This window comes from Canis lupus, chromosome 13 (genome assembly GCF_048164855.1).
Source record: "Canis lupus baileyi chromosome 13, mCanLup2.hap1, whole genome shotgun sequence".
NCBI classification, from domain to species: Eukaryota; Metazoa; Chordata; class Mammalia; order Carnivora; family Canidae; genus Canis; species Canis lupus.
Window position 1 is genome coordinate 31,682,094 of NC_132850.1, and position 15,538 is coordinate 31,697,631.

At 37.8% G+C, this 15,538-nt stretch overlaps 1 protein-coding gene across 8 annotated transcripts in view; it reads right to left on the reverse strand.

Moving 5' to 3' along the window:
- Window positions 1-15,538, reverse strand: part of POC1B (POC1 centriolar protein B) — a 94,596-nt gene that overhangs the window by 18,239 nt on the left and 60,819 nt on the right. The window contains exon 11 of one of the 8 annotated variants that reach the window (XM_072773024.1): window positions 8,355-8,420. The exons of the other annotated variants lie outside the window; for them this stretch is intronic. Within the exon in view, the coding sequence (XP_072629125.1) occupies window positions 8,376-8,420 (45 nt within the window). The 3' untranslated portion in view covers window positions 8,355-8,375. The remainder of the gene's footprint in view (window positions 1-8,354; window positions 8,421-15,538) is intronic. 8 annotated transcript variants of the gene reach the window in all.

The window sequence follows — 15,538 nt, forward strand, 5'->3', positions numbered from 1 at the left end:
TTTCCTTATATTCCCCAAATAGATGAAATTTGCCCCTCACCTAAATCTCTATAAAAATTCAATTTTGCTTCTTAAGGCAATTATCAATGTTTTCTTGCATTTTTGCTATTTCTGACATCATATAATTTTCTGTGCTCTCGTATAATACAGTGTCTATATGAATGGGACATCAAGTCACATAGACCCTTAACCTTCTATCTTTTGTGTATTAACCTTGTGACAAATTACTTGACCTGCCTAGGCCTTAGTTTCTTCATTTATAAAATGAAAATAATATTGAGCTACATTATAAGGTCATTGTTAGAATGTATAGAGTCTATAGTTTGTATTCACTTATCTATCCTCAATAACATATTATGTTCTCCCCTAACTCTTCTAAAATCTAATTTTGCAAGTTTCTAGAAGGGCAGAAGCCACAGCTTCCTTTCCTTCACACAGTTGACAACTTGCTGAGTAACTCCTATGTGTAAGGCATATGGTTCAAAATAATCCCTTTATAATTACATAAAGTAATTAATAAAATTTGTTGAATTAAAGATATATCTCTATGCAATATACTCCAAGTTTTCCTTTTTCTTTTTTTTTTTTTTCACCTCTTTATATGTCTGGTTTCTCAAATTAGATAACAAACCATATAAGGGCAGGTGGCAGTCCACCAAATAAATGAATGAACTATAATAAATAAATGCTAACTGGTAGTAAATAAATAAGTATATACTGAATATATATTTAAAATGAAAATCACTGACAAATGCAAAATAAAACATTAATTTTAATGTAATTAAATTTAATGTAATTTATATTTAATGTAATTAAAATGTAATATTAATTTACATTTGAGATGTAATTAAACACACACACACACACACATACACACACAAAGTTTCCATTTTCAGGCAGCTGCCTGAAAAATCTATATAATATTTTTAAAAGACATTTAGTAGAGAAAGATCCAACATCCACTAAAAGATACTGGTCTCATCATTTTCAGGGATAAAAAATGGTTTCCTAATAATAATGCAGGAAGTCAGTCTAACATCAAGAATTTAAATCTATGAATCTCATCTAAAATATTTCATCTCTTGATGAAGATTATATAACTGGACATAGTAGAAAATTACGGCATAAAGCTTCCAGGAAGAATAGCTTATAAGTAGAATATCAATAACAGATATTTCATTATAAATAGCTGAAAACAAGACACTCTGATTAACAATTTACTATTTGACAGAGATCCAATATTTTCCTTTCCTACATTTTTATGTATAAAAAGCTGTGGGTGTTTCTCCCTTTCTTCTTTAGCTGGTGGAAGAAACCCAGAAACCAAAGACAATAAAAACAATGACTGCATTTATAGAGAGATTTTTCTTTTATTTTTAATCAATTACCATGGGGAAAAATGGTCCAGGAGAAATAACTTACAAATATTGCCATAAAACTCATTTTCTACCCAGGGATGCCACTGAGCAAGCGTTGTTAAGGTCTCCCCTCCTACCACCATCATTTCTAAGTCAGAGTCTCCCAGGGTTCCAACAGTTGTAGAAGCTCTTCATCGGAGATTTGAGCTTTGAAACAACCAATGAGAGTGAGGAACCATTCTGAACAACCTGGGGAATGCTCTCAGACTTTCTAGTAATGAGAGATCCAAACACCAAGCACTGCTGAGCCTTTGGGTTTGTCACATGTGCAACTGTAGACAAGGTGGATGCAGCCATGACGCCAAGGCCACAAAAGGTGGACGGAAGAGTTGAGGAACCAAAGACAGCTGTCTCAAGAGAAGATTCTCAAAAACATGGTGCCCACCTAACTGTGAAAAGGATTTTTGTTGATGGCATTAAGGAAGACACTGAAGAATATCGCCTAAGGGATTATTTTGAACCATATGGGAAAACTGAAGTGAATGACATCATGACCGACCAAGGCAGTAGCAAGAAGACAGGCTTTGCATTAACATTTGATGACCATGACTCTGTACACAAGACTGGCATTCAGAAATCCCACACTGCGAATGGTCAAAACTGCAAAGTAAGAAGAGTCCTAGCTAGGAAGAGATGGCCAGTGCTTCATCCAGCCAAAGAGGCTGAAGTGGTTCTGAAAACTTTGGTGGTGGTCATGGAGGTGGTTTTGGTGGGAAAATCTTTAAAGGAGGAAATTCTGGAGGCAGAAGCTCTGGCTCCTAGGGTGGTGGAGGTCAATACTTTGCCAAACCATGAAACTAAGGTGGTTATGGTGGTTCCAGCACCAGCCGTAGCTATGGGCAGTGGCAGGAGGTTTAAATTACTGCCAGGAAACAAAGTTCAGTAGGATAGGAGAGCCAGAGAAGTGACAGGGAAGCCACCGGCTACAACAGACTTGTGAACTCAGCCAAGCACAGTGGTGTCAGGGCCTTCCTACTACAGAGAAACGTCTTCGACAATACTCATGTGAATGGGCAAAATTTCATGATTAATTAATTGTATAATAGGTTATTTCAGTTTCTGTTCTGTGGAAGATGGAAAGCATCCCAAGAAAGGGTTTTAATGTAGTTTATTTTTTGCACTCATGCTGCCAATTGCTAAATGTAATAGTCTGATCACAGAGTTGAAGAAAATGTGTCTTTTTAAAAATGTGCTGTGTAAAGTTAGTTTACTCTGAAGCCATCTTGGAAAAGTATCTGAACAGTGTGAAGTTAGAATTCCTTCAAGGTGATACCAGGTTCTATCTGAAAATGTATTTACAACTTGCCTGGGCACAGAAGCCACAGTCTCCAGAAAACCTGGTGTAGTTGGAACTGACAGTTAATGTGCTGCGGTCGGTCTGGAGTTCGTGGTTAAAAGAACTTTATTTGGTTATCTGGCTATTAATATGATTGCTGGCACATCCTATGCAATATATCTAAACGGAATTACAGTATCAGATAAAATTAGAGATGGGACTGAAGCTTGTGCATCATCCGCTACTACTGTATGCAATTAATAAATAATTTAATATCCTCTTGGGGAAAAAAAAAACACTATCACAAAATTCAAACATACTTTTCACAGATGGCATGAGTCAAAGAGAATACGAACTAGATTCTCTAACTTTGTCCAAGAGTGGTTAGCGATCATGATAATTTATGTGCACACATGGGTGCACACGCGCACACACACACAGAGGGAGGGGAAGGCAGTTCTTAAAAGGGAAGCTGTGCCACCACTAAAATGCATCCAATATTTCCTGCCATCAAACATAACCAGTTTCATGTGCTTCATATTTCAGTTCCGGTATTTACCAGATATGCAGCATTTCTCAAACAATCTAACAATCCGTCCTGATGAACGGGACAGGATCACGGTTCATCGTGATGGCTATAGTACTTACTACGAAGGCAGCCAGGGAACACGTGTGCAACCTGACGGCTGGATCCATCAGGTAAAGATGCTCCAGCCTCCATCTGGGCTGGATGCTCTACCCAAGCTCCGTGTCCTATCTTGGTAAATGATCTACATGGTGGATCCAAATTCCACGTCAGTCAGCTCGTCTCCATTCCCGAAGTTACTGCTCTTGATCAAGCACTCCCGTCTTGTGTCTGGATTGCCACTGTAAACCCCACGCCTCCCGCCTCACTTCCCTCTCACGTCCCTCCTTTGTCACGTTTTCAGAGTTCCTCTTCTGAAATTCAAATCTGCTCGTCACTCCCCTGCTTCAAATCCTTCACTGGTCCTCCTGAAATTCTCCAGGTAATTCAAACACCTTCAAATAGCATTCAGGGTCATTCACATCCACTTTCATTCCTGCCCAATCTCTTGCTATCCCTTCAACTCCGGCCAAGGCTGCAGCCAGTCAGGAGTGCCCACAGGATTCTGAATTCACCATGCCCTCTCCAGCTTTCTTGCATATGCAGGTACTGAGCTCTGTCCTTGCCTCCCAAATAATCAGGCAAATTCTTAAAGAATCTGTTTGGGGTATCAACCCGCCTAGAAGGTTATTCCTGATTAACTTTTTGTCCCCCACCTTCTTCTTCCAGTCTGCACACACATATGTGTACACACACACACACACACACACACACATTCCTTATTTGGCCATTCTGTTCACATCTTCCCATAGCAACTTAGGCATATATCTCTATTTTTGGACTTAGCTCTTCATCTGTACGTTCTCACTGCTTGGTGCATAACAATGTTCCACAAATGTACTGAATGAAAGAAAGAATGATCTATTCAAGCCGTCTCTTTTGCTCACCATTCTCCCCATACTCACTGCTCAACTCACTTCATACTGGCTTGCACCTGTATTGTTCCATCAAAAAAGCCCTCCCGATGGTAACCAAAAATCTGCCAAATTCATCAAACGTTTTTCAATCCTTCTCTTGGCTTTCGGCTACGTTGATATACCCATGCCCTGGAAACGCTCCTCTCTTGGCTGCCGGGACACTATCTACTCGCACCCATCCCCGGGCTCCTCTTTGCAGTTCCTAGGGCATACCAAGCTCTGCACACACCAGTTCCTTCCATCTGGGACACTCCAGACCTGCTAACCCTCTCACCTCAACTCCTGCTGAAGCTTTAGATCAGCATTTCTAAAACTCCAATGTATGTCTTATTCAAATACAGAGTCTAATTCAGTAGATTGAGGATGGGACTGGAGAATCTGCATTTCTAATAAGGTCCCAGGTGATGCTCCAGCATACTATTCATCGACCATATTTAGAATAGCAAGGTTTTATATCTCAGTTCAAATGTCTTTCCAAAAAAAAACCAAAAAAAACAAAAAAAAAAAAACAAATGTCTTTCCAGGAGAACCTTCTCTGATTCCACCTTACCCACACACCTAATGTAGTCAAATGCCCCCAGTTCATACTCTCACTGTACCGTGTAACTCTCCACAAGAGCTTTTGCTCAGATTTATAACCTACCTGCATCCTTCTCCCCAGCCCTCATTTCCCACCTAAGACCTGGTACATTCCTTTTTTGAGAAATGAATGAACAATATCTGTTGAGTCCAGATCATGTCCCTTCATGATCCTAACGCAAGGTTCACCACCCTGAGTTTGGCTCCTACAGAAATCCAGCTTGTCTGTGGTTAGTTCTCTGAGGAATTTTCTTTTCTTTTTTTTTTTTTTTAAAGTTTTTATTTATTTATGATAGTCACACACACAGAGAGAGAGAGAGGCAGAGACATAGGCAGAGAGAGAAGCAGGCTCCATGCACCGGGAGCCCGACGTGGGATTCGACCCCGGGTCTCCAGGATCCTGCCCTGGGCCAAAGGCAGGCGCCAAACCGCTGCACCACCCAGGGATCCCTCTGAGGAATTTTCTATTCCTCCCCAAGATTCATTCATTTGGGGTCCACCGAGCTATGGCCAGAGAGCAAATGATTCCATACTCCAGATTTTCTTGTGTCAGGCATATAAGAAATGGAGTTTAAAAACTAAATTCGGGATTCCTGGGTGGCTCAGCATGATCCCGGGGTCCTGGGATCGAGTCCCACATTGGGCTCCCTGCATGGAGCCTGCTTCTCTCTCTGCCTGTGTCTCTGCCTCTCTGTGTGTGTGTGTGTCTCTCATGAATAAATAAATAAAATCTTTAAAAAAGTAAAAATAAAACTAAGTTCTACTTGTTGTGGCCAGATCCAAATCTCCTACCCTGGTGTGAGAAATATTTTGGCACCAGGAGGGAATGAGGTGGGAGAAAAAGACAAAAACTTTAAGTACATTCTAATTTTTTTTTTGGCTTATAAATCATTGCCTAGCTTCTCATAAAATCTGTTTAGAGGAAAACTTTTTTGACTATAAAATACTATAGGAAAAATTATAAAAGTTAATGGCTGGATACAATAGCTAGAATATTTACATGAAGTAAGTGGTGAAGGGGAATATAATGGAAGAGCTTAATTGCGTAAGACACATGACTAGCAGCAGCAACACCACTGTTGCCAGGAGAACTGCCTGGAAGGAGTACCAGGCAAAAACTAAAAATAAACAAAAGAGAGTTTGAGATATAAACTCCATGATTGTCATTTCCTTTGACTAATAAATACACAAAAATAGTTACAGCACATAGTAGCACAAATAAAAAGATAATTAACAACTTGATTAAAAAATTATTAATATATCTTAGAGAAAATTGTTGCTCTCTAAAAAAAAGTCTTAAGTGTACTTAAGGGAAGAGTCATTTATTTTGAAATTAAACAATTTTTTTCCTCAATGCTATTTGGTATAAACCTATTAGTATACTCAATCTGAAAAATGGTGATGTATTGTTTTTAAATAATAATCGTATTTGTGTGAAATTGTTCAAGTCATTTAATTGTATACCAGAAAGTAACTGTTTTTCCTAGAGGTAGAGAGGAAAGGATAGGACCCTCTGATACATTAGTGCCCAAAATGTAAATAGCCATAGTTTTATGCATTCATAATTCACGGAACACTTATGGATATAAATCAATTCTTGAAAAAGAAAGAATAATTTTTAAGATAGCATTAACATCTTGAATTTTTCAGTAATTCCACTGTGTACAGAATAATACAGAAAGTATGCAGAATTTTCTAAAAGTACAAATCTGGGAGAGCACATTGCTTAGTCAAATTTTTCAAACTTTCAACCAATTTTCCAAAGCACACAATTGTCTTCACTTTATCTTAATAATGCATTTCCAATTCTGCTTCACATAAGAAATTATTTTAGTTATTTATCATCCCCAAATTTCATTAAGTTATTAATTATTATCCTCCAAATGCATATTTCAGAATTCAGAATGACATTCCTCAGTATGGTAATTTGCCTGATGCTAGAGGTCATTTAGAATTAATTCATTTTACATAATATTAATTTTAGGGAATGGACAAAGTAGGGCGCAGATTATTTTACTGAACCTGAAGCTTCAAACGGATGTTGTCCAAGTGAACTAGGAAATGTTTGCAAGTCCCTACCTATGGGGAAAAGGTAGAACATGGTAACGCAGTTTTGTTACATAATGGCTCTCAAAGAAGAGCTACCTGTGGGGCCTGGGAAGCAGTGACCATGGAAGGACTGGATCCCTTCGAACTGCAAGTCCTTGGGATCTGAGAACTAATAACGGTAAGAGAAAAGAAAGGTTGGAAGAGACCGTCTGGATTCTGCAAATAGGTGTGGAGTTGCAAAAGTGCCTCAGATCAATAGAAAGAAACAAACAAAACAGGAGTTTGAATATGTTTTCCAGCCTTGCCCACAAGATTTCCAGCCCAGCAAACTAGGGATATTAACCAAGAAAACATAGATAGCTCTGTTTAAAAATAAGTCGTGAAAAAATGTTCCACATCACTTGTCATCAGGGAAACACAAATCAAAACCACAAGATGCCACTTTACACTGCTGAGAATGGCTAAAATTAACAAGACAGGAAACAGCAAATGTTGGTGAGGATGTGGGGACCCTCTTCCACTGTTGGTGGGAATGGAAGCTGGTGCAGCCACACTGGAAACTGTGGATGTTCCTTAACAAGTTAAAAATAGAGCTACCCTATGACCCAGCAATTGCACTACTGGGTATTTACCCTAAAGATACCGATGTGAAACCAAAGGGCACCTGCACCCCAGTGTTCACAGCAGCAATGTCCATGATAGGAAACTGTGGAAGGAGCCACGATGTCCTTTGACAGATGAATGGATAAAGAAGATGTGTCTACACATACAATGGAATATTACTCAGCCATTAGAAAATATGAATAGCCACCATTTGTTTCGACGTGGATGGAACTGGAGGGTATGATGCTGAGTGAAATAAGTCAATCAGAGAAAGACAATTATATAGTTTCACTCATATGTGGAATATAAGGAATAGTGCAAGGGACTATAAGGGAAGGAGGGGAAACGGGAAAATTAGAGAGGGAGACAAACCATGAGACTCTTAAATCTAGGAAACAAAACAGAGTTGCTGAAGGGGAGATCGCTGGGGGGATGGGGTAACAGGGTGACAGACATTAAGGAGCGCACATGATGGGATGAGCACTGGGCATTATTCTTGTGTTAGCAAACTGAATGTAAACTAAAAATTTTAAATTTAAAAAACAAAAATCAATGTCAGTGGAAAATAGGATTCACTTTATAAAGATCATACATAACCGAATCTGATGGAAATGGAAGTTATCATCTATTCTACAAAGGAAGTAAACCTGCATGCACCAGAACTGATGGCAATAACACCACCAGAGAAAAGTTATGCACTTGCAATTCTTGACACAAAGAATATCCTTCCTTTAAAAACAATGAACAAACACAAATCAGAAATCAGTAGTAGGATGAGGTTGGGGAGCGGTAAAAGAAAAGTCACCAAAAAGCCCTCTCAAGAAGGTAAAGTCATTATATTATTATGAAAGTTTTAAAGATACGATAGCTCAAATAACTATTCTTACCAGGAAGCTATATCCACACAACTAGGCTTGAACAGCCCATGATGAGCACACCATATGGCACACCTCCTGGATAATCAATAAGAGACAGTGTGTCTTAAACACAATTCTTTTTGGTGAGGACTCTAAGTTAAGGATTTGTGCTTGTTAAAGTCTGGTATATGCCGAGGATTTAAGTACTTGGCAAGTAGAAATAGGCAAAGCAGGCTGCAGAACCAATTCCTTAATAATATTGACACTAGGGCCTCTTTCTCCATATGCTCCCAACCAAGAACTGAGGTCCTCAAAACTTGTCCCCTCTTTCTCCTCAAACAGATTCTCATTAGGTTTTTTTGGCTACTGTATTACACGATGGTAAAGAAATTTACTTAGGATAATAAGCCATGTTGATAATAAGGAAGCTAAAACTAGGATTCAGAATAAGTCATGTGGTGTGGGTAGTTTAACTATTTGGGGAGTTGTAGAGTGCAAGGGGTCAGAATTTGGGCTCTGAACTTAGTCCCATATGGATCCTAGCTCCCCTCTATCACTTCACAGTTGGTGTGACTTTGGGCAAGTTACTTAACCTCTTTTTTCTTTTCTTTTCTTTTTTTTTTTTTTAAATTTATTTATTTATTTGAGAGAGAGAGAGAGAGAGAGAGCATGCATGAACATGTGATGGGGTCGGGTGGGGGGAGGCAGAGGAAGAGAGAGAGAATCTCAAGCAGACTCCCCGCTGGGCAAAGAGCCCAACTTAGGGCTTGATCTCAAGATGCTAACTAAGATCATGAACTAAGCCAGGGACACCTGAGTGACTCAGCAGTTAAGCGTCTGCCTTTGGCTCAGGGTGTGATCCTGGAGTCCCAGGATCGAGTCCCACATCGGGCTTCCTGTATGGAGCCTGCTTCTCCCTCTGCCTGTGTCTCTGCCAGTCTCTTTCTCTCTCTCTGTCTCTCATTAATAAATAAATAAATTCTTTTAAAAAAAAAAAGGGCAATCCTGGTGGCCCAACGGTTTAGCACCACCTTCAGCCTAGGGTGTGATCCTGGAGACCTGGGATCGAGTCCCACGTCGGGGTCCCTGCATGGAGTCTGCTTCTCCCTCTGCCTGTGTCTCTGCCTCTCTCTCTCTCTCTCTCTCTCTCTGTGTGTGTGTCTGTCATGAATAAAATAAAATCTTAAAAAAAAAAAAAGAACTAAACCAAAATCAAGACTCGGATGCTTAACCGACTAAGACACCCAGGCACTCCTGGGCAAATTACCTTAACCTCTTTAGAGCTAATTAGTGGGGAGAGTCTATGTGCATCCTTAGTAAGGAGACAAAATGCTTAGTTGAACATAGAAAAGGTGGCTGTTTTTGTGGAAACCACACACATATAAGGAGAATGCTCCTAAACTTCCTTCAGTGAAACTTTAAAACACGTGTCTATAATACTATATTCCTAGATGAGCAAATACGAGATGCTAACATTGGCAATCCTCCTCAAATTATTTTATAAATAGAATGAAACTCCCATTGACATTCCAAAAGGATGTTTTTAGAGAACGGACAAAATAATTCTAAAGTTCATATGGATAAATAATAGGCCAGAATATCAAAGAAACATGTGATGGAAAAACTTGGGCCCTGTATTTTCAAGAAATATTTTGAAGTTACAATAATTAAAAAGCTATGAAAATAGATCAAGAACAAATAGATCAATAAGACAGAAGACAAAGTCCCCAAATAGACAAAAGTACATAAGGATTTAGTTTTAGGAAGGTTCAAATCAGCAAGGAAAGAAACAATACAAACGGAAGATAACTTTATTAACTAGAAATATGTACCTTATAACCAAAATTAATTCATCTAGAATTTCAGATTTAATTGTCAAAAATAAAACCTTAAGGAGTACCTGGGTGGCTCAATCGGTTCAGCGTCTGACTCTTGGTTTCAGCTGAAGTCAGTATCCCATGGTCCTGGGATAGAGCCTAGAACATCAGGCTCCCAGCTCAGTGGGGAGCCTGCCTGCCCCTCTCTTCCCTTGTCTCTCAAATAAATAATTTTTTTAAAAACTTAAAAAAAAATAAAACCTTAAGAAGAGTAGCTAGAGATATATTTGGGGAATAGGGAAGGACTTTCTTTGTATAAACTCCAAAGAAATCATAAAATTAAAATAATGATATATTTGAAGAAGTTAATGCAACTGAACCCATCAAAAATCAGAAAGAAGAAATAACAAAACTTTGTAGCACATGGCAAAGAGGGGCAACTCTATTAATTAAAATGACTTTAAGGATCAATTTTCAAATGAATGACACAATAGAAAAATGGGCAAAATACAAAAATAGGCAATTCTGAAAAATACAAATGAATAGAAATCATGAAAACAAGTCAAAGCACACAGGTCACTGTTCTTACCACACACACACAAAAGGTAACTATGGGAGATAATAGATATGTCAATTATTTCGACTGTGGTACTCATTTCACAATGTGTTCGTATATCGAAACATCACATTGTACACCTTAAATATATCCAATTTTTATCTGTCAAAATAAACATTTTTAAAAAGCTCACAAGTCACTAAAAATAAAAATTAACATCTCTTTCTTATTACACTTTTAAAGGCTTTTAAAAAATTAAACAATTAATAATTAAATAAGCATAACACCCAACAAATGTTTTAAAATGTAGGAAATGGGATCTCTCATATAGTACTAATGGGAACCCAAATTCATACATTCTAGAGTGAATTTGCTTTATAGCTTTTTTTTTTAAGTTCCTATCTTTTAATTCAGTAATTCCTCGTATAGAATATGTTTCTTGGTTCCAAATCCACCCTCCAAAACTCTGTTTTGTGATGCTGAGATTGGGCCTCTGCACACTACAGCTTTCTCTCGCCAGTGGGTTCCCTGATGGGCTCTGACAAAAGGAGCCATGATGTGGAGGCTGGAGGTCAGTGACAACAGAAGAGCAATCAACTCCTGTTTGATTGCTGCTCCAGTCAGCTTCTTCCCAGCAACAGCCTTGACCCCACAGAGACATTAGCACCAGGTGGCCAGCGCCCCTCAGAAGTCTGGGTTCAGCTCTGCAGGCTCTGCCAACAACAGCAACCTCTTCCTGGGCGACTATATTTTAAATGTTAACAACAGTTGTCTCCTGGTAATTTTTTGTTTCTTGTGTTTTCTCTATTTTTCATTCTTGATATAATTAGGAAAGTTACTGCTCTAAGAACATAAGGCATTCATACTACATAGTGGTTAAAAGCATTCTTTCTAAAGCTAGATAGAGTTCAAAATCCAGCCTGGATGACCTTGGGTAAATTTCAAATGCCCAGGTTAGTATACAATACATACAGGATGCTCAGAAAGAATTTCACTGAATGGATACACATACTTGTTTCCCTTGACGAAATCAGAATCATATTGCTTATAATATCCTTATTTCACTTACTAAAAAGATAAACAAAAATCATATTTAAAAGTTTTACAAAACAAAAATCATACTTTCCTATAAAGACATATAAGTGATTTTTAACTTTCACTTTGAAATAATTTCAAGCCTTTATAAAAGTTGCATGAATAATGAAAAGGACTCTCATATACCCTTCATGTAGATTTATGTGTTGATGTTTTGCCGTAACTTCTATATCATTATTATCTAACTTTTTTTTCTGAATCTTTTGAGAGAAGCTATAGGAACTATGCCCCTTTACCTCGTTACTATTGTGGGTATTTCCTAAGGACAAGACCATTCTCCCATATAACCACAGTACTATTATCAAAATCAGGAAACTTGGCATTGATACTATCATATCTATTATTCAGACCATATTACATTTTTGCCAATTGTTTTAATCACGTCCCATATAGCAATTTTCCCACTGGCCCATGAACAAAGCTGGAATTACACACACCGCATTTAGTTGTTGTTAAATATGGTATGAAAAAAATGAAAAAAATAAAAATAAAAATAAAAAATAAATATGGTATGGCTATATGATATTCCATCCATGGATATACTATACTTCTATTTAACCAATACTCTCTTAAAAGACATTTATGTTCATCTTTTTGTTATTATAAATAATGCTGAAATGAACATTCTTGAATAGAAGTCTTGGTCAGTACAACTTACTTTATAAAAGATGATTTAGGACATTTAGAATGATCATTCAGGATCCAACAGGAAGACAGAAACCATAACAGTTATCTTAACAGAGAGAATTTAATATAGGGAGCTGGTTAAATAGGTTTGGAAGTGTGTAAAGGCTAAAAGGGACCATGGAAGTAAGAAGAAACAGTCAATGCATGAAAAAACTACCTCTCTAGGGCTGGAGGAACAAAGAAAATATGTTGGATTACTGGACACCAGGCACTTCGAGGCCCCTAGCTGACTTGAGATGGTTTGTTCATAGGAGAGAAAGGAATGTTCATTAAAAAGACATTCTGAAAAGGAAGAGGAAATGCCTGGCATTCTTTCTCCATCTCCCCTTCAACTTAGAACAAACAAGTTAACTTGTGTGTGCTTTAGTAAAATAATCCAAACAAACACATGAAAAGTAAAAGAATTTTGCCACCATAAGCACTGAAACTCAGCAAAATTCTGTAGTGATTGGGAAGGCAATTTAAAATGTACATGTAATATACAAACTGGGCTTTGTAGTGGCCATCGTTATGCAAAAAGAAAACACTAGAGGAATTAGTTTTTTTTAAAAAGTTCTACTAAAACATTCTTCAACTGTGAAAATCCATTTAAGGGGCACCTGGGTGACTCAGTGATTGAGCGTCTGCCTTTGGTTCAGGGCATGATCCCAGGATCAGAGTCCCACATGGGGCTCCTCACAGGGAGCCTGCTTCTCCCTCTGCCTGTGTCTCTGCCTCTCTCTCATGAATAAATGAATAAAATCTTTTAAAAAATCCATTTGAAATGTACATGAGAGGGGTTGGTTGGTTGGCTGAAAGCAACAGAATCTTAGCTATGCATGGGAATGCATGATTGTGCACGCAGCTTGTTACCTTCTATGATGCCTACCTCAGAATGTAAAAGAAAGGAAATTGAAAGACACAGACAAAACTAGACAAGAGCCAGCACTGGGCCTTAACAGCCAGTTCACTCAAATTATCAAGGTTTTAATCTCTCTGAAGCCCTACCATACTGTACAATTCCTGATTTCATGAAGTACAAATGACTGAAAATTCATATTAGTAGACTTGTTGACTACTTTCCCCAAATAACTAACTGTCAAGTGGCTAAAAACAAAGAGAAGGGCAAAGCCAACTAGCTTTACTGTGTATGCAGCACTGAATAACTCAAAACCAGATAGGTAGACATGGACAGAACAGCTGAAAGCAGAGTTCACAATTCTCCATGAAACTCTGACAGAGCCACACGTGGTATTTAGCTCCACAGTGAACCATCCTCTGGGTCAGCAGCAGGAAGCTCATTAGGGGCTGACAGTCCAAGAGACAGGCACTTTTCAGAGTGCTACTGTAGTAATTTCCTGTGTGAAGAGCTCACTGCTGTTCTTGCATTCCTCAGGGTGCATTTCTTCTCATCTCAGAGGATGTTGCTCTTCCACAGGAAGAGGAAGGAACCAGTTGTTACTGGATGTGTGGGCGGAGAGAGCTGTTGGGCATTTTCAGCATGCCTCTGTCTCAGCTGTGGGAAATGGGGGTGCAGCTGAGATTCCCAGGCCCGGGGCCCTGGGCAGAACTGCAGCAGTTAGGAGACACAGCTTCGAAAGACAGTATATCTCAGGAAGTTGGAAGGCAGAAATAATAGTTCCCAGAAATCTGCTAATTTTCTAAAGGAAATTCTACAAAGTACTCTGTTGGGCTCCCAAATAGCATGTTTTATAAAATCTTTTTGTAGAGAGTCTCCTTTTTTCTTGTGTACATTTCATAAAGAAGCGTTTGAGTCCTAAATAATTCTTGTTGAAATTTAATTAGTATGACATTTTTTTTGGTAAAAGGAAACACTCATTAATGTAAGCTTTCTTTCTCTGTAAACTTGAAACCAGGAATGAAGCTCAAACTAGTATTTTTTTTTCAGTATGGCTAAATCAAACACTTGGAACTTTTGATCATTATGATTTTTATTAAGAAGTACATTTTAGTTGAAGGAAAAAAAGAAAGCCTCTAACCTACACTATTAATCTCTTTTTATAGTTGAACTATCTCAGTAAATTTTACAGATTACCAGATCTATGTCTTCCAAAAAAAAAAAAAAAGGAAGGAAGAAGTCATGTTCCTTTAACAGACTAAAAAGCTTTAGTTGGATTTTTTTCTTTTTACAATCCAAAAACACATTTTTTTTTAAAAGGTCAGCTACCACATGCACAACTGTTGGTAGTTTTTATAACATATGGGTCATGATATACTTTAAAAGCAAAGATACAACTAATTTGGAAATAGTCTCTTTCCATCTCTCATATTTTCTCTAAGATCATTTGTATTTGAGAGAAAAAAGTGGTGTTTTTTTCTAAATGGTAAAAGATCTATGAAAACATTTTTCTTCATTACTCCTGTTGATTATCATGTATGTTTCCTTTTCAAAATGTCTTTGACAATTTAATTCCTTCATTTCTTACAATTTCGAAGGACAGTGTTTTAAAATTATTTCTCAACCTTGATGAGAATTCTTGTTTTATTCCTAACGAAGCATCTTGGAGTTATATTTAACTTTTTGAGTTCTGGATATAAAAAAATTACTGTATCCTACTTGCTATGTTCACTATTGTTTGAAATGAAGGCTAAAAGTCTTTTAATAAAAAGAGGACAAAGTGTGGAAGGTGCCAGCTAGTGAGTCCGGATACAGATTCTACAAACATCCATGTTCATTTCCTTTCAAATTTTTAGAGCAAGATAAAGGAGAAAGATACCGCAAGGCCATTGAACCAATATCTAAAGATACCATTAAATTGTCTGTTTCCGAAAGCTTAGTAAGCAGCAACAAAGTTACAAACATATCTAGTTTCAGAAATCTATGTACCAAATTTATACATCAAATGCCACCTTAATAAAATATTGCAAAGTTTAAAAACTTAAAAAAGAAGATCCCCGGGCTCCAAATTTAGAGGCGGTTTATTTGTAAATCCAGCAATTGTTAGCATACAGGAAAAGTAGTGAAAGCAGGAGGTTTGTGCAACCTGATTTTTACTTATTTTCCTGAAAACATAAATGGGGAGTCTGAGGATGATAAATTGCATATTACCGTTTTACAC